Genomic DNA, 20,931 nt, shown 5'->3' on the forward strand with positions numbered 1-20,931 from the left:
CCTCAAGTTCATAACTAAAAATCTATCAATGCAGTGAAAACTCCCTAAACTGGTTTACTTCTTACGTAACCGATAGAGTGCAAAAAGTATCTTTAAATGGTCAACTTTCTCAAAGTAAAAATATTAATTGTGAAGTACCACAAGGCTCTATCCTTGGGCCTCTCTTATTCATACTATTTATCAATGATTTACCTCTTAAGATTGGAACTTCAGTTTCTTCCACTGACCTTTATGCAGATGATACTACACTGTCTGAGATTAGTAAAACCAAAACAGTACTTGAAAATAACTTACAAGATGCTCTCAACAGACTTCAAGTATGGTGCAAGGAAAACAGTATGATCATAAATACAGAAAAAAATGAAAGCCCTACTAGTTACAACACAACAAAAATGAGCAAGGCTAAATAGCGACAAAATCAAGGTTCTATTTGACAAAGTGAGCCTCAATATGACCTCTCAAGATAGAATTCTTGGTGTATTCGTGGATAACAATCTTACTTGGTCTATTCACATTAAACATATTTCAAAAAAGGTTAACTCTTATCTTTGGCTACTTAAGAAAATCAAAACATACATTCCTCTTTAGTATAGGGTCATCTTTTATAAAAGTTATATTCAGCCATATCTGGCCTCCTTAATGTAATTTGGGGTAATACCTCTAATTCAAACATAACAACACTTTTAAGACTCCAAAAGAGAGCTTGCCATTTAAGTCTAGATCAAAGTATAGACAATTTTCAGGAAGCAATGAATAATATAAAGGTTTTAACAATACATGAAAGAATATTTCTTAGAAAGGCCAAATTGATGTATAAAGTATCCAGAAAAGACATTCCTGTCTATCTAAGCAATATCTTTCACCAAAAAGATGCTGATGGCACTCGAAATTTAAGGTCCATAAGAAGAAGAAATTACATTATACCAAGGCCAAAGAAGGAATTGTTTAAAAAAAGTTTTCAATATACTGGTCCACTGGTATGGATTAACATTCCCAGTGACATAAGGCAGGCTCCTAGCATTTCAGCTTTTCACAATCAATGTCTTAAATGGATGAAATCTTTAGAAAATTGAACAGTTCTAGTACAAAAAATACCACCTGCTTTTCTGTAATTTTACATCATTTTCATAGTTGAATTTGTCAATGCAGGATGATATTTTATGTTTTATATATGTTTATATTTTCACTGATGCCTGTGAATGTGTTCCAGGCTTGATACTTTGAATTTCAAAATTACTTAATTATTTAGTGACAAGCCAGACTCTTCACATCATGTTGTATATACTGTATATATTGTACATAACAGATAGAAGGCCTCAAGGTAGATTAGTTCCGTAACTAATTGAGTTACCTTCTCTAAATAAAGTCTGTATTATTATTATTATTATTAGGAAAATAAAGCCTTCATTAGGTGATTTCATGTAATTTGTGATAGGTAATTATTAAGTATTAAAAGTTAACTAAATTTGGCAACAAGAAATTTTGATTTCTTCCCTTCAGATGATAATTTTAAAAGATGCTGAAATTATTATTTATGTATGATATTGGACAGCAACACTGTTTTACGAGCAAATATTCATACAAACCATCATTTTCCTCTTTCCAACAACACAAATTTAAGTGCATTTTGTAAACAGAAACTAATTCAAATCATTGGATGTACTGTATGTAAAGTATTGTTATCATTGACATTCCATCATTGGGCATGGTCACGTGGGGTGGTTTCCTGGTCTGATTTGTAGAAGACAGGCCTCTTACTTGACATTTGATGGCTAACTGCAATATTGTCGAAAGAATTTTGTATCTCTTATTCTGTAAATATTGTTAAGTCTAACTTTGTACTTTGGTTTAACATCAAGAAAACTGGTTCTGAAACTGATGATCACATTTATTTTGGATTCATCTATGTTACTAAATTAGATTCAAGGTTTTATACTAAAACATTTTGATCCTAAATTACTATCATGTGTACTTAAAATAAACATGCAATTTTAATGGGAAATTTTAATTCCAGAATTCATGAAATCAAGAATATAAAATATAAAAGTTTCTTCTCAGAGACGTCACTTTTATCAATTATGTTAAGCCTTTATCAATAATACCACAAAAATTTTCGACGAGTAGGCCATATAAATTGCCTAAAAAATGAGTAACGCTATATTAGGAAATTAATACCACTGTGAAAATACTGAGAGGAATATGTAACAATAATAATATTATTATATTAAATGGAATATTACTACTTTTCAATTGTTTCTAGCAACCCTCTCAAATTTGGTAATTATTTCTGCATACATGAAATTGACCGGCTTTTTACAGTTGGTCAATAAATTGTTAATTACTAGTTTCAGTTTCTGCCACAAAACTAAACACATTTTACCTGTTGATAACAATGTTATCACAAAAACCGAGATGTCAAAATTCACAAAGGCTAATTTTGTTAAAAATATGGATACAGGCAAACTAGAGGACATATTAAAAAAGACTCTGGATGCACATAATCCATATATTAGAATGCTATTGCTATCATCATTATTTAATGTCACTTCTTCAGAATATTTTATGATAAATAATAACAATCTTTTTTGCAATAATAATAATAATAATAATAACATGGTTTAGAACTAAATGCCAAATGGCAATTAGAAAATATCACTATGCAAATAATATACATGACAATAACCAAACACATGAATATGACAATTTTTTAAAATCAATTTAGATCCGAGTTTATGAAGTACAGACAACCTTTGATAACTCTTTAATGCCATTTAATGTTTACATGCAGCTAGCATGCACTTCATTTGGTAATACATTTGCATCATATTTTGTCTCGCTACTTCGTGGTTCTGTTAACCAGAGCTTTGCTTACACTTACTTGTGATGTCTTATGGAGATTCTCCAATGATCCTTATAGATCTAATCAAGGTAAGAATATTCAAAGAATCTTCCACCATCACATTTAAGCTTCTGCTCAGTGTAAGCTAAGTTCAAAATGAGTCTAAACAGGCAAAAGGGATGTGGATTCTTATATATGAATACTTCTGGTTTTAAAGGTCATTTATATGAGGTGACCCTGCCCCCCTCCAACAAAACAAAAACAAATGAATACAGACTATAAACTAAAACAAATTCAAATAGTTCAGTGCACTGCTGAATGCATCTATACTAAATGCAATCCCAAGAAATGTTGAGTAAAGCTAATTAATTTAACAGATTTCTGAATTAAATAATATCAATGACAGATTATGCCGATATGAAATTATGCAACAGTTTAAGGTCAAAAGGGTGATGCCCAATGTTTCTCTTATATCAAATGACTTCAGGTCATTTTCTATAGGGAAGCGTGTTGCTCCATTGTTATCTGTTGTACTTTCTGTTATTTATTATTTATAATTCCATTTGTACAGACGTTTTTTCCCCCACAAAACACATTTCTTCTGGATTGTGAGTCTTCACCAGGCTAATGTTTACAATGAATCATCAGCTTCTACGGTACAAGGCGCAGTTGTTCAGATGTGTATACCTTATTCCTGTACACTATTTAAAAACTCTAAAACTGATGTTGACACTTTTCAAAATCTGAAAGTTTGGCTTTGATTACCTGTACTGTATACCGAAATGTTTGTCAGTACTTTATGAATCAGAAAATTGTGTTTTTACAAAAAAATACAATTCCTTACAGTTTTCAGGATTTTCATACCTTTTCATATTAGGCAGTAGTGCTTTTTTAATGTTAGAATTTATAGAACTTCAGTCTGTTTTATCAAAAAATAAGGCACAGAAGACATCAGTGAAAACAATATTTTGCATATTTTTCAATTTGCACGATTTATAAATTGCGCTAAGCAATCTTCCAATAATATATGTCAACTGTATCACACTACTGTTACTCAGCCGCCCTCATTTACAAAAATAAATAAATTTCATCATTGTAACCACTTATGATCCCAGTCCTAACTATCCACAATTAAATGGATTAGCAGAAATGACTGTACAAATATAGAATCCTCAACAAGGTTGAGTGGGAACGCAAACATAAATAGGGCTATTCTTGAGCACAGAAATACAAGAGCAAGGCATTGGATCTCCTGCACAAATACTGATCATAGACTTTGATCCACACTGCCAATGACCAACACAAAACTGTCTCAAAGTGATGAAAGAATTCAGAACCATTAATAAAACTGAATCAGAAGAATTGACACAAATAAAGAATAGATTATTATGAGCTTTTATTTAAAAATTTCAGAATGTGGTTTGAACCACTACAGTCGACTCCGGTTAACTGCACAGCCTCGGGCCCTTCACAAGACTGTGCAGTTAAATGGAGTGTGCAGTTAACCGAAGTATGGTACAGTACAGCTTTAAATCAGCACGGCACGAATATAGGTGAAGAATATCGTATAAAGTTGATTAGAATCCACTTTCAACATTTACTTAAATGAAACAAGAGTCTACAATGAACAGCACTAACGTCATATTGTTAAATCAAACACAATGAAATTGACGATTTCCGAAAGAAATCAGCAATTGATGTCTGCACACAAGTTTTACTAATAAGTTGGTGAATTGCCGAATCTATTTTGTAAAACAGTTCAAACAGCTCACATTCTCTCTGTTCCATGAATCTTCGTAAATTTTGGAGTGACTGAATAGCGACTTTAGATGAAACCTGGTCATCTACTGCATCGTCATCATCACTTCTTTCATCATTTTCTTTTTGTTTTGTCTCTATAAGAGCTACAATGATGGTTAAGTTGTGGATTTCACCTTCTGTGTGAAGACCGTCATCTATTGCAACATATGATTGTCCCCACGCTATTGCTGCCTGGTGGGTGGGAATATACATGTATCTACCACCTATGGCATCCTTTACATGTCAATCATTTACAAAGTCACATTTACCGGCTTAATTGTCAGCTTATTTGAAGCGCTACAGCAGTGGACTGGCAATAACGGATCCTGACTATATATTGTGCAGTTAACCGGAGTAAAATTGTAATGAAAAATCTGCCACGGGCAGAACATTTATCGTGCTATTATCCGGAGTGTGCATTTAAGTGAAGTGCAGTTATCCAAAGTTTGTTCCCATTGAAAAGCATTGGGAAAAAACGGGACCGGCGTGACTACGTGCAGTTATCCGGAGTGTGCAGTTAACCGATGTGCAGTTAGGTGGAGTCGACTGTATTAAAAAATATGTATAGTGATCCATTAATGTAGCAGTTATTACAAATTTAAAATTTATCCTATTCTTTAAAAGAAATTATACAGTTATTTGAAAGTTCTTTTTCTCCCTAGAGGCCAATTATAACTATTATTTGACTTCGCCAAATGGACCTGAGTAATTTATTATATGTAAATGCAGTTTGGAATGTGGTGAAGTGATAAGAGGATTTATCTTGTGGACTTTGAGGACTGTATGTATCTTAACAAGAGAACAAGTCAGTGCATCCACATACGTAAACTCTATCACATGAGCAGGAAATGGCAAAACCTTGCAAATTTGGAACTGCTTTCAAATTCATTATATTTAACTGTGGATGTATTGTTTTCTGGATAATTAGTGGAGTTATTCTCCAGTCGTAATCACTGGGGTCAATAATGCAGTCTTTCAATTCAGACATTAAATAATTTTATTTTGTATTGTGGCAATGATAGCTTTGGTTATTTTTAGTGGGAGTTGTGCTATTCATGTTATATATTGGCAATATTGAAGTACCCGTAAATTGTCCATTTACAAAGGCTGAACTACATGCAGTATTGAAGTAAATTGTCCATTTGCAAAGGCTGAACTACATGCAGTATTGAAGTAAATTGTCCATTTGCAAAGGCTGAACTACATGCAGTATTGATGTTGTTGTTGTTGTGGGGTTTAACGCCATTTCTCAGCACACGATAGGCTATGCATGGCAGCCAGTATTAATGGTGGAGGAAGAACCCGAGAAAACCCCAGAAAGAACCACTGACCCACGAAAAGCTACTGGCAAGCTTTCTCACATACCCACATTGGCCGAATCCTAGACTCAAACCCACGCAGACAGAGGTGAGATGGCAGTGATCCATAATGGAGAGCACTTTAGACCACTCGGCCACTTGGTGCCCCCATGCAGTACTGAAGTAAATTGTCCATTTGCAAAGGCTGAACTACATGCAGTATTGAAATAAATTTGCAAATGAGAGACATTAATTACTGGAACAACAAACTATGCAATCTTCAAATGTTAATTTTGATCTGCACAGTGGGATTATTGTTTACGTAACAACAAAAGTTATACTATATTATAATATGGTATAATATATTATATTATATTATATCATATCATATCATATCATATCATATCATATTATATTATATTATATTATATTATATTATATTATGTTTTATTATGGTCTAAAGCGCTCTCTGTTATGGATTACTGCCATCTCACCTCTGTCTGCATGGGTTTGAGTCCAATGTGGGTATGTGAGAAAGCTTGCCAGTAACTTCTCATGGGTCGGTGGTTCTTCCCGGGTTCTTCCTCTACCATTAATACTGGCTGCCATGCATAGCCTATCATGTGCTGAAAAATGGTGTTAAACCCCACAACCACCACCACTACATTATAGAACTATCAATAGAAATAGGAAGAACTTTTTCTTTTCTTTATTCTTGACCAACAGCAAGTTGCCAATGTGGTTGTTATCAGAAAATATGGTGATGACATAATGTATAGATCATAAGGTCATTGTTGGCAGTCATTGAACATTAGTAAGGACTGCCATGATGAAGAAGTTACAGCTTGTTTTCACTATACTTTGTGAAAGCAATGTGTAATTTTCATTAGTGAAGGCACTATGTAATTTTGATTAGTGAAAACAGTAATTTTGATTAGTGAAAACAACATGTAATTTTGATCAGTGAAAACAGTGTGTAATTTTGATTAGTGAAGGCAGTGTGTAGTTTTGATTAGTGAATACAGTGTAATTTTGATTAGGGAAAACAGTAATTTTGATTAGTGAAGGCAGTGTGTAATTTTGATTTGTGAAAACAGTGTAATTTTGATTAGTGAAAACAGTAATTTTGATATTGAAAACAATGTGTAATTTTGATTAGTGAAAACAGTGTAATTTTTATTAGTGAAAACAATAATTTTGATTAGTGAAAACAGTAATTTTGATTAGTGAAGGCAGTGTGTAATTTTGATTAGTGAAAACAGTAATTTTGATTAGTGAAGGCAGTGTGTAATTTTGATTAGTGAAAACAATGTATAATTTTGATTAGTGAAAACAGTGTAATTTTGATATGTGAAAACAAGGTGTTATTTTTATTAGTGAAAACTGTAATTTTGATTAGTGAAAACTGTAATTTTGATATTGAAAACGGTGTGTAATTTTGATTAGGGAAAACAGTGTGTAATTTTGATTAGTGAAAATGGTGTGTAATTTTGATTAATGAAAACTTTAATTTTGATATTGAAAACAATGTGTAATTTTGATTAGTGAAAACAGTGTGTAATTTTGATTACCGTATATACCCGCGTACAAGCCCATTTGCATATAAGCTGACCCCCCAAACTGAACAGGTATGCACACTAAAAGGTGCATGACCCGCATATAAGCCAACCCACAACTCCGAAACATCTCAAGATGCACAATGTAAGTTCTAAATGCGTTTATTTAGGCAAACTTATATTTAACAAAAATTACATGTATACTTAAGTAATTTATTTAATTAATTTTCTGTTTTCTTATTGTATCTAATTTAGATTTGTGTATAATCTGATCGAACGATGACAAGAATTTAGCAATCGCAAGTTGCTGTGACACTACCTCTCCCTTTTGACTCGATTAATTTTTGTTAATGCATTATTACATTGGGCATTTATATCGGTGCACTGGTAATTATGTTTTTACTTTGCTTTGAAATTGTAAATACCTAACTCATTAAAATGTAATCCCAGTATGACAACACAGTGAATGACAATACGGTTCGATTCAACGTTTGCAATTAGGCTACTGAACATATTTATAAAATGGTGCCACTGCACGTACATTGTAGGTTTGATTGCGCGCTGGATTAAGTACATCCCTTGGAGTCCAATCATGGGCACCATTGCGCTAAACTTTAATGATATTTCCAAAATACAATAATGAAGTTTCAGAAATAATGCTTTGAAAATTATGCTAATACCGCAAAAGCTGAGTTGTAGTTTGCTTTGATGTAAGCGACCTTACATCATACCTGTCAACTTTCACACCAGTAGGAAAACAAAAACCTCCCAATATTTGGGGTCGCTCCATGGCTACCTCCTGATTTCATATCTTCCGATTTTTGCAAAGAACTCCCAATTATTACATTATGTCTTCGATTTTCATTCCTTCTAAACAAGAAAAGTCCTACATGTTCTGCTGTATCACCTGTGAATTATTGTTGTGACAAAATAATTACTTTACTAGAAAGAATTCGCTTCTTCACTAAACAGAATGTTAAGTTTAAACATTATTCACGTAAATTAATGATTTTTTTTCTCTCACTACGAATGCTGTCACTCCATATGCTATAGCGCCATTCCCATGAAAGAAACTTACACGAGTGAACATCTGGCATTTTTATACTGTATATACCAATGTTAATTACCATGGTTAAATTAAAAGAAGGAATGAAAATAAATACCACGCAGAACATGCATCATCAAAAAACTAATTAAGAATACATGTTTTATAATAAACAATACTAAATGCTTTACGAGTTGACAATAAGGGAATATGGTCGGATATACAAAGAGGGGAAAATAGTTGCCACATGTAAGGTACCATGAGGGTGGCTATTTTGGTACCTTTAGTTCAACAAAATTGGGAATCCTTTATTTGCCAATCAATTGCTGGTGCTTGCGTAATGCACAATAATGTAGAACATGGTTTCTTTGAATTACGACAGATGGCCAGTTGTTTTCACAACATAGTTGCATCGATAAGGATTAACTTTTAATTAGTCACGGTAGCTTTCTTGCTTCTTTATTAAAGACTAATTTTTAGCTATTGTGCAATTTGATCACAGCTGACCAGAATATGAAAATAGAGCACGACCTGGAGGAAAATAGGGTGCGTCACAGAGAGAAACAACAAGTCTTTTTGCGAATTTTCACGCATATATGGACCAGGAAGATCGATCAATATTTAGTGAAAACAAGGCTTTAAAAATGCCATGAAAAACCTCCCAATTTCAGGTCCCAATCTCTTTTTTGTTATTCAGTCTCCCTACTTGGCTTTTGAAAAGTTCATACGTATGCCTTACATCCCATTTTACAAAATTACGATAATCATGCTAATATTTTGGAATAAAAGGCAATTACACATCAATGTATTTGTATAGTTGCTGGTCAAAATTCTCTCTTAACACAAGCCAGTTTCAGGGTTTTAATGATTAACTGGCCTGTGCTGCTGTCACAAAATGAAAGACAAATTCGCTGACTATCAACGTAGATGCCAAAACATCAAGCTTTCCATTGTGTGGAAAGTTATGAAGTTTATTCAGCCAAAACACAAAACTAAAATTGATTGATGTTGATCTTACTCGACATGTAAATTATGCTGGTTATATGCCTTGTACAATTAAACATGCGTATCTTTTTAAATTATTACCTCAGTTTGTTGGATCGCTTATATCATTGAAAATGAGTAACTCCTGAGCATGTGATTCAACGTAAATGAAAGAGCTATTAAGGACTAGCTGAAATGCTATTTGGAAGAAAGAAATTGAGTTGAAACAATGAATAAAGCAAAATCTGCATCTAATATGTTTGGGAATAAATAAGGATTTAAGTGACGATATGCACGCTTTGCACTGTGTAAGAACAGTACATTATAGTTCAGCCTGGTCTTCCATGTAAACTCAACCGGCCCACGAATTATGAAGTCTGTATTTACCTTTTTTTAATTTTGTGTTGGAGAAATCAGAAAATATGCTCATGCAAAATAATAACAAAATCAATCATAGTACTTTATAACTGTAATAAATGTTGGGTCACTGAAACTTTTTTTTTTACATGCCTATGTCTTAGGACACGGAAAAAAACTACTGTTGCATGTCCCAAGATTTACAGCTATTACAGTAGTCAACTAAAAGATCTAAAAACTGTCAAGTGTAGACATTGGCCTGCGGATAAGCTGACCCCCCTTCTTCCAGGCCTTTAATTTTTCCTAAATTATTCCACTTATATGCGAATATATACGGTAGTGAAAATAGTGTGTAATTTTGAGATGTGAAAACAAGGTGAAATTTTGATTTGTGAATAATAGCTATCTTAAGGTTGCTTGAAAATGAAACACACAAATAAAACCAGGGTCAAATACGAAGCCCAGTACAAAATGTGCATGAGTGGTGGGTGGGTAGAGACAGAATTAAAAACTGATAAATCTTCTAAAAGGTCATGGTAATTAACAGAAATTTTACAAAGCAATACTGTCTGGGGCACATTGTACAGGAGCTGTCACTTAAATTTGCTTCATCAATAGAGCAATAAAGGATGTACTGTAGAACTGAAATTTCATCTGCTCATGTTTCTGATCTGCCTCTGAAATTCTCTTCTGTTCAAAGTATGTGAATCCAATATGGATGAGACTCCACCAGCTGGTGTGGTCTTGTGTTCGATCATCCCAAAACTTGAGGTAAATGTTGAAGTGTTTCAGGATGTCTTGAAGGTAGCCATAAAAGTCATTTTTGCTAGTCACTCGTCTGACATCCTGGTGACATGGCCTGCCCATCTCCACTGTGATTTCATCAGCAGGGCATGAATGTTTGAGAACTTTAGTGTCTGGCATCCTGTCCTGCCATCTTATCCTCACAGTTTCCTCACACTCATTTCTCATGGATTTGACAAGCTGCAAACAACATGTCTCTAGTCCCTTATCCTTTCCTGAAGATTCTCTGGTAGGAGCTCTTGATCGATGAAATGGACAAAATGATTCAGTAGAATTCAAGCAAGTAAGGAGATGCCCCGACACAAACTTGTCTGTTGCCATTTTTGACTGCACAAGTGAAAGCTCGCATCATCCTTCTATTCCTGAGAAATAGTTCCCTGAATCCACATTAACTTAAAGCTTGCAATCATACCAGATCACTGCTCAATCTTCACCACAGAATTCTGGGCAATCAACGAAGCACTCAAATGGATTGCAGACAATAACATCCCAAAAGCTACTGTCTTTAACTGTGTTCGCTGTTTTCTTTATATAACTAGATCATGGACATCAGAATAAAGGGCACTGAAACTAACAATAAAGTTCCAAAATCCCAACTTAAACCAGGAAATGCTATTTTTTTTACACAATATCCTATTTCTTTGTAGATACATGTCATTGGTGGACAACGTATATGCAACAGTCTGTGTGACTCAAGAGGATGCCAGTATTCTGATTGACAAAGCCAGATCTGTTATAATCTGCTATTTGAATTCAGAGTTTCCACCTAAAGTCCAGGTGAGATCTATACGACTTATTTAATATTATTCAGGGATTTATCTATAAAGGTTGGTCAGATGTGGACTCTTAGGACTGAACCACTGCAGTCCTTGTGAGACTTCGCAAGTAAGTAAAAATATAATATGCATAAAACTTGGGAAACATTATGCAGGTATTTGTTTCTGATATATACTTATACTGAATAACATTAACTCCATGGTTTTGAAAGGAACTTATTTACTGACCAGATTTTACAGTAACTAGCACTCACTCATCTTTTAGTATAATTTAAAATGGGTACAGATTTTACAGTAACTAGCACTCACTCGTCTTTTAGTATAATTTAAAATGGGTACGAACAAAGATGGCATTACTGCAGATTTTATTGCATGAATCTTATATTATTGCTCATTTTCTTAATTTGCATCCACTTACACCTTTTTCTTTATTTCTTGGCATAATGGTCTTTTTGCTGATTTTAGTTGTTTTGGTGAGCTGATCCCCTTGCAAAATATTTCTTGACAAAATTAATGTTTGTTTTACAACAGTGTTGAGTGAATTCTCTGCTCGTATATAGTAAATATATCAATTTTAAGCATCGAGCCAGCAAATTCTCCATGGCTATTGATAATTATTCATCTTTTCTTTAACAAAATGCAGCTCAGAAATGACAGATAATGGGTCAGATGGTGGCTGACCTCTGAGTTAAATGATCTCTGCAGGCCATAATGACATTGTTTACCTATTAACTGCCATTTTGAACCTTTTACCCATCATGCCTTTAGTATTGTGAATTAAATTCCAAAATAGTCCTAAAAGTTCTATCACAAGTCTAAATGTATAGAGTTCCAAAATAAATTTGATTGGTGATCTGAATGAATTCTGACATAGCAATAGCATTGACTGTAGTGATGTGCTTAGAGTTTTTATGTATCACAATGATATAATCCAAAATGTTCTTGAATGGATTCATAAGAATCCCAAAATGAAGATTTAGCCTGTAAGGTATTGTGCACTTTGTAACTCCAGTAAATAATTTAAATAAATAAATCCTCTCAAATTAAACAAAACAATAAGACTGATTCCACTTTTGGACGTAAACATACATATAAACTCCACTAAATAAGGTCAGATGAATGCTGCTGCCAATATATCATGTGATCAGAACAAAATTACCGCATCTGAAGATATGGAGAAATCTTGGTAATCAAACCATGGCAAATTTATTCCTTTAATCTTCTGCTTGTTAGTGACACCACATGAACTTTATCACTAATTTCAGTTTGATCAATAGCATGTAGAATGATATATCAATATTGATTTAACAATCAAGGAATCAATTACAAATTGAATATTTTAGATGATGCAAGGAGAAATGTGCAATATTTGCAAAACAATATCCTCACCCCCTCATAAAAGAGAGTTGATACTTTCATCTTCTGCAAATTATAATATGCCTGTTAGCTAGTAAAATCTGTCTTTTGATTAATTAGTTGTGTAACGATGTACTATAAGGTATACAAAGCAGGGACCAGACTAATAGGAACGGGGTGGGGTGGGGGCTAGCTCTTCTTTCTAGTCGACAATTGGTATTTCACTATCTACATACTACAGGACATAGGCTACAATAAATTTTCCTATATAGTTTCTACATTTGTTTACCAGTACTTTCCTAAATAGTCTCTACATTTGTTTGACAGTACTTTCTACTGTGTCCAAATCAATATAAATCATATGTTAGTCTAAAATACCTTCAAAGATGACTTCACAGTGAAGTTCTTGTCATAGGCTCACCTGCATTTCTTCGAGAGGCTGGACTGTAAACCAAAGCAATATGCAATGAAACACAGATTTCACTTCCAGATCATCACCAAGGTCTTATTACTCACTGTGCACTGTCGCTGAAATACACAGACAACCATACCATAAAAGCTCATATTCTAAAGAATAAAGAATTACCTTTAAATCCATACCATGAATGCCTATATTTAACTCTTGTATCACTACCAAAAGAAGACAGGAAGAAAGGCTCTAAAAATAGACTGGGACTTCATTTGTGGGCACTGAACCAGAACATATTAATTGTGATCTGATTCCTATCAGAGTAACCATGGGAGGTTACATGCCTCATGTCAGTTCAAGAACATCACAAGCCTGAAACACCTCATTCACAAATACATCCATCCATTTAGTTGATAAACAATAATGGCTGAAAAAGTCACACCACAGCATTAAGACATTTGGGGGCCAATTTATGAAACTATCCACTGCCACCTTAACAACTATGGCGCAGAGTGAATGAAGTGAATCTCAAGCATCTAACATGGTCTGGTTCCATAACCTTCTTTTTTTATTGGGTTTCAATTTGTGGTTGGAGAAAATAGGTGGGATTCAGTCAATATGCTTGCATACCATTGCACTTATATGATGTACTAAGGTTTCTATGACCCAGGGATCTAAAACCACAATATAAGCACATATTGGATCATGTCATTAAAAATTAGTTTTTGAATTAGTCCCAAACATACTAACCTTAGAAGGAAATAAAAGAGGGAAAATAAATTTTGCCAAAGTAGGCAATACCACCTTCTGAAAATGCAGTGAAAGAATTATAAAATATATAAATAATTTTGAAAAAGTTTTCCACACTTTGTTCTACAATTTGCATCTGAAGTCCAGGACATGAATATGACCACATGGAGCTTGCAGTTTTTTTTATACATGCATCGATGAAGTTAAGTCAATTTATATACTCTGTAACCCAAATTCCATCCATCATTCATACACCAAAATAAAGGAAATTAAAAGTTTTTTGACAGTACCTAAGAAAAAAAAAGGTCTTTGTAAAATATCCAGGATAAACTGGGTAAATCTTTATCAAAAACCTTAGACCCTATGCAAAGTACAAAACTGTTGAGCACCACCTTAAAACAAACATGAAAATTTGTGCAATTGATTTTTATTATTTTTATATCAGTATACATGCATTATTTTCTCAGCAAATATGTATATTAACACTGATGCTGTTTAAAAGAATAAGCTATGCAAAGTACAAACCATTCAATGATGTCGCTGGCTATCCAATCAGGAGACAGTGGTTTTACTAGTTAACAGTCCATAATTTTGGCTTGCAAATTTAGGCCTGGTACCAGAGAATATTCTTTCCAGACAAATATCTCCAAATACTCCTGGCATTATCAAGCCAAGACTTAGTGTACTGTACCATAACTGATGACTTAGTGTACTGTACCATAACTGATGACTTAGTGTACTGTACCATGACTGATGACTTAGTGTACTGTACCATAACTGATGACTTAGTATACTGTACCATAACTGATGACTAGTGTCAAGCAGGTTTTTGGATATTAGTAAAAACAAAATATTATTATATGCTCATTTTTGTCTCCATTAACTTTACATTGTCATAATTGCACAGTATTTTACAATACTGAACACATTCATATTGCACACACATGTAAGACATGCTTGCCTAAAGATTGTATAGTGTATTAGGAACTACTTTGTAAACAAACCATGTACACTTGTATAGTAGACACTTTAGGCTTTGGTTGATTAAATTTGTTTGTGAATGAATTAAAGCAGCTGTTTCGTCCATTTGAAAGTATATATGAGTTAAAGATGTGGACAAAATCACCAAGTCAGAAACAAAACTTTCAAAGAAACAAAAAGAATTTAATGTGATATTCACAATGTCAACAACAAACAAAAGAGATGCAGTAACTGAAAATACCATTCTGATCATTGAAATAGCTTTTAAGGAGAATATTCATATCTTTTTTCAAATAGAATGGTTAAGACTGATAAGTGCTCTCTAGAGTCTAAAAAATATATAGCATAGAAAAGCATACTGAGGTAAGCGTTTATCACATGTCTGAGACGTACCATTTTACAAGTCTGTCAAAAAATACTAGAACAAAATGCAAGTGAAGGTTTTGGTAGGAAATGAAAAGCCTCAGAGCCAATAATCCAAGACAACAAAGAAATTATTTCTGCTGGGTAAATGGAGTGTCACGCAACAGCTGCTTTTCAATTTTCGCCATGTAACTATTTTGATACAATGTTAGGCTAGCGATTGATGACACACAGTATGATACATGTCACAGCGAAATGCAATTGACAGGGCATAAGCATGTTTTTGTTAGCTGGTAATAAGAATGGTAATAAATATACTTTCATTTATACATCTTGAATTTCCTCAAATTGTACTTTCTTAGTTCTTCAAATCTGACAGACATGTCCTGCAAACCTGATGCAAACAGAAACTGTACTGGAATTTTCAACTGCAATTTATTTACCTTATTTCACTGAATTGTCCCAATAATCCAACCCCTCATAATAAGAAAAGCAGAATAGAATTGGATCAAACTAGAAACAAAATCCATGTGCATTCTTTCACAGTATGACTCTAAATTTAAATTTTAAGTAGACTAAAATGACAAATTCTTTTTTAAACTGATGTACAGTGTGCGACTAAGTTAAAAGGTCACTGGGCAAAGCTATGTGCACATGAATACTGTTATTATATATTGATGAATCGACAGTTGTGAATTTATTCTGGAATAAAGCATAAATTCAATTACATTGTTTTTTGTAATGTCTTTCATTGTTAAGCCTTAAGTAGTTAAACAAAATGAGCATATAATGAAAAGGTTAGTGCATTTATATGGGAAAATATGAACAAGTTTTTTTCTGCAAAATACTTCACACCTCAAGGTCATGAAGTATTTTGCAGGAAAACTCGTTCATATTTTCCCATGCAAAAAGTGCAGTAACCTATAAATATTTTAAATTTGTAAATTAACAGAAGTAATTTCATACAGAAACGAACTGCCATCTGTACTTGCTTATAAGTCGACTTCAACTGGAAACTGTACTGACCCAGATCTGCTGTCGCATAATGCGCTTGCAGATCTGAGTCTGTACAAAAAGACAACATAGACTGCAGATTATGCTACAGCAGTTCTGGATCTTTGTTGTTGGCAGTTTGACTTAGCAAGTACATACGGGTAAGATGCAGTTGGCTTATACTTATAAGCAAGTACATACGGGTAATATGCAATTGCTGGTATTTAGCATCATTTCAAGTTAGACAAATCACTTCACAACACATTGTAATAAGTTGAATGGATCTCCTAAGGTTCTTCTGTTCTACAGATTCCTACTTTGCATAGGGTTGAAATTTAAAAGAATTTCCCAACAAATTTCCTCACTGGTAATCCTGGTTATTTAAATAAAGGCCTTGTATATCTTAGGTGTTGTTAGAAGAATTTTTCAATTCCCTTTATCTTGGTCTATGGTTTATGGGTGGATTTTGATGTGGATTTTGATGTATGGTTGATGGTATTTTGATGTATGGTTAATGGGCATATTTTTGATGTATGGTTGATGGGTGTATTTTTGATGTATGGTTGATGGGTGTATTTAGTTGTATGGTTGATGGGTGTATTTTGATGTATGGTTAATGGGTGTATTTAGTTGTATGGTTAATGGGTGTATTTAGTTGTATGGTTGATGGGTGTATTTTGATGTATGGTTGATGGGTGTATTTATTTGTATGGTTGATGGGTGTATTTTGATGTATGGTTGATGGGTGTATTTATTTGCATGATTGTTAGGGATTACATTGCTTTTTGTTCCAGTATTTGGTCTTCAACAGACTTGCACCTATCAAAAGACTATTAGCTGGTATATATTTTTTGCATTTTATATGTTCTAATTTATTTATTATACTTTTAGAAGCTGGTATTACCTACTCTGACAAATTACATTTTCCTTATTTTAAATAACTGCTAAAGTTAATGTATTTATACTAATTAAATACCATACATCTGAGCATATGGGGGCAGCCATTTTCCTCAGTTGGCTGCTTTAGTACATTGTTTCTGTAATTACAACAAATTAAGAAATTTCAGTCATCTGTACATGAAAATAGCATAAAAATATACCAACATTCTTTCCATTGTGCTTGTTGCAAATGCAAAAAGAAATCATCTTATACATGTCCCAGGTCTCTCTGACTGTAGAGCAGAACAATCAATGAAAATGTCATGTTGACAGAATAAGCTGTCACTATGCAAAAAGAAATCATCTTATACATGTCCCAGATCTCTCTGACTGTAGAGCAGAACAATCAATGAAAATGTCATGTTGACAGAATAAGCTGTCACTATGCAAAAAGAAATCATCTTATACATGTCCCAGATCTCTCTGACTGTAGAGCAGAACAATCAATGAAAATGTCATGTTGACAGAATAAGTTGTCACTATGCAAAAAGAAATCATCTTATACATGTCCCAGATCTCTCTGACTGTAGAGCAGAACAATCAATGAAAATGTCATGTTGACAGAATAAGCTGTCACTATGCAAAAAGAAATCATCTTATACATGTCCCAGGTCTCTCTGACTGTAGAGCAGAACAATCAATGAAAATGTCATGTTGACAGAATAAGTTGTCACTATGCAAAAAGAAATCATCTTATACATGTCCCAGATCTCTCTGACTGTAGAGCAGAACAATCAATGAAAATGTCATGTTGACAGAATAAGCTGTCACTATGCAATCAAATTCAAGCACGCTGTAAATTAGTTTACTAAACAAATTCATTTCCAAATTAGGAATACCTTACCGTGTCATGTATACCCGACCAATTAAGAAAATTTTCCAATCAGTTTCAAAGTGCCTTCATTACTTTCAAAGTACTTCTATTCACGTTCTGCATAAAAAGTTGCTGTTGGTTTATTTCAGGCATGGTGACTTGAATTTTATTTCATTTTTAGAGATGATATAGTTTGACATATCTCTGCAAAGTTTTTAATAATCAGGACGTAGGAAATAGATAAGATGATGTAAAGACCTCTCATTTAGGTCAAGATCCAATTTAATAATAATATATACAGTTTAATCAAGAGTGTAGTGTCTCCAATTTATTTAATGATGAGTATAGTGTTTCCAATTTATTTAATGATGAATTTATTTATTTAATGACAAATTTATTTAATTTATTTAATGATGAATTTATTTATTTAACGATGAACCTATTTAACGACAAAAGGTTTATGGATATTACTAGTCTGAGTACACTTCTGCCTAAAGTAGATCTGCATTTCTTTGTCATGCCTCTTTAAAAAATGATGATTTGAAAAGATGAAGTTATGGTTTGTTTTTTTGGGCAGGCACCTCAGTATAATTCCATATTGGGTCACTTTTAAAACACTATAAATAATTCTCCCACACTTTTTAAAACCTCGCTTAGAAAAGTTTTATTGTAAACAGGTTTTCTTTTGTCCATCCTTCCTCCATTTTCTATGCCATAACTCTTATGCATCATTACATTTTCAAATACAGGTACATCTTATGATTAACACATCACATGCCAAATTTGGGTTACTGTGATCTACTTTTCTGGATTTATTTCAAAATGCTGAGAAATCTCAGATTCCAGTATTTATTGACCTGCATTAGGTATGGGTTTCTTGACAAGAAGTTGTTGTTGTTGTTGAAGTAGGGTTTAACGCCATTTCCCTGCACATGATAGGCATTACATGGCAGCCAGTATTAATGGTGGAGGAAGAACCCGGGAAAACCCCAGAAAGAACCACAGACCCACAAGAAGCTACTGGCAGGCTTGACAATAAGAACTGGCAATGTATCTTCATATGTGACAAATGATTTCAGACACAAGAGGAGTGCTGATGAGGCAGTCTTATTTTTTAAATTTGGTACTGAGACAAAAAAGAGATTTAAGTGGAAAACATGCTGTTGTGACTGCAGTTGTTATCCTCTTCAGTTAACTTGAAAAAGTTCTTCCTATGGTTTTGTCATCAAAGCACTGCACAATGCATGAAGCATTCATGGTCATAACTAGAGTGCATTATCTGGATGAAGATGAACTGCATATTAATACTTGGTTGCTGCAATCTAATTTTATGAATGTGTTAACATTGTTTCAAAGAATGTTATGAATCTAATGTCAAACCTAGTCACATATTGCAACCAAAATTGCACTTTTCATGCTTCTTGTGGTAAAGATATGTCATGCTTCTTGTGATAAAGATATGTCATGCACAAAAACAGTTTCTTTGATCAGTATTTTCGAACAGCATTGCTTTAATCTACTGTGTTTTTTTAGAGTTGCTTAAGAATCGCATAAAGGTTCTTTGTGCAGTATCCTTCTTTGCATATTTTTTGAAAACAATTTTAGTTTGCACAGGTAGCAAACACAGAATTGATGTTTCAATCAACATTTTTGTACTTTGCACAAAGGAGTTTATAACTTGTCAATCCCAACATATTTTTACCTGTGGTATCAGGTTATTAAAGAAGAATCCATAATTTCTGGTGTTAATGTGAATCAGTTTGATATAAGCATCCAGTTTTTACTTGGTGTTGCCTGGTATCTTTACTGGTAAGTTTACCAGTTTAAATAGATACACATGTCCTCAGAGTGAAATGCTCGCTTTTAAGAAGCAAATATGTATCAGATTTTTAGATGAAACTAGAAAAGGTTAACCTTTCAGATTTCATTCAAATTTTGTCTGTAGAAAAGCAAACTATTACTCAAATCTCATAGGAGTGTATCTATTTTAAGAATTAGTTTGTCCGAATAGGGACAGAGCAAAAGTATTGAACTTCTGCTCATTTTTAACTGAACTTAAATGGCTACAAACTAATTCTAATTTCCAAAATGATAAAACCATCATCTAGACTTTAATTCTGGATTGCAAAAGATGACAATGTTCCAGCATTTAGCAGTTCTCACAGCTAACCTCAGGTAGACAATATACTTGTAAGAAAGTGAAATTAATGTGCCGATAGATCAGGATCCATGTTTTGTTCTACAGATTACTCCTAACAAACTACACTGACCCAATCTGCTGATGCATTATGTGATAGATCAGGGTCTATGTTGTTTCCAGTTGAACTCAACTTATATGTGAGTAGATAATGTAATACTTTTGGACATTACATCTTATCTTTACATTTATCAAAAAGGAAGACAAGTACAAATTTTACCAACAAATGACCTATACTTTCAGTAAAAATTTGTTCAATAAATTAGGTCCTTTTACTGTCAGAACAAGCAAGTCACTGTAATTTTGTATAGGTATATAGCACATGCCCATTTCTGAAGTGGAATGGCCTTTCTCTTGCAAACTGATGAGTCGATTTTGTATGAGGGGAAGGAGGCTTGCCCCCAAGAAAATGTGTGTTTAATTACATTTAAAATAACGTATTCCAATGCTTTTTTAAAACTAGACTGCCCCATATTTAAGATTCATCAGTTGGTGGTGCCAAATTTAAGACATTACTTAAACGTACATCCTCGCTAATTTTTTGTTTTGATTTTTAGAGTTTTAAAAACAAAAATATAGTTTTAAATGGCTTTGCAATGTTCATTTACTTTTTAATCACTGGAATAATATATAACAGCAGTCATTTACTGATCATTGAATGAGTATATGC

General features: G+C 33.4%; 1 protein-coding gene across 1 annotated transcript in view; it reads left to right on the plus strand.

The window, feature by feature from the left end:
- LOC149779983 (uncharacterized) overlaps nucleotides 1-20,931 on the plus strand; it is a 121,184-nt gene that overhangs the window by 84,069 nt on the left and 16,184 nt on the right. Inside the window, exon 17 of the mRNA XM_089936706.1 lies at nucleotides 11,331-11,460. Within this exon, the coding sequence (XP_089792832.1) occupies nucleotides 11,331-11,460 (130 nt within the window). The remainder of the gene's footprint in view (nucleotides 1-11,330; nucleotides 11,461-20,931) is intronic.

Source organism: Sinohyriopsis cumingii, chromosome 16 (genome assembly GCF_028554795.1).
Source record: "Sinohyriopsis cumingii isolate HCF-2022 chromosome 16, ASM2855479v2, whole genome shotgun sequence".
Taxonomy (NCBI): Eukaryota; Metazoa; Mollusca; class Bivalvia; order Unionida; family Unionidae; genus Sinohyriopsis; species Sinohyriopsis cumingii.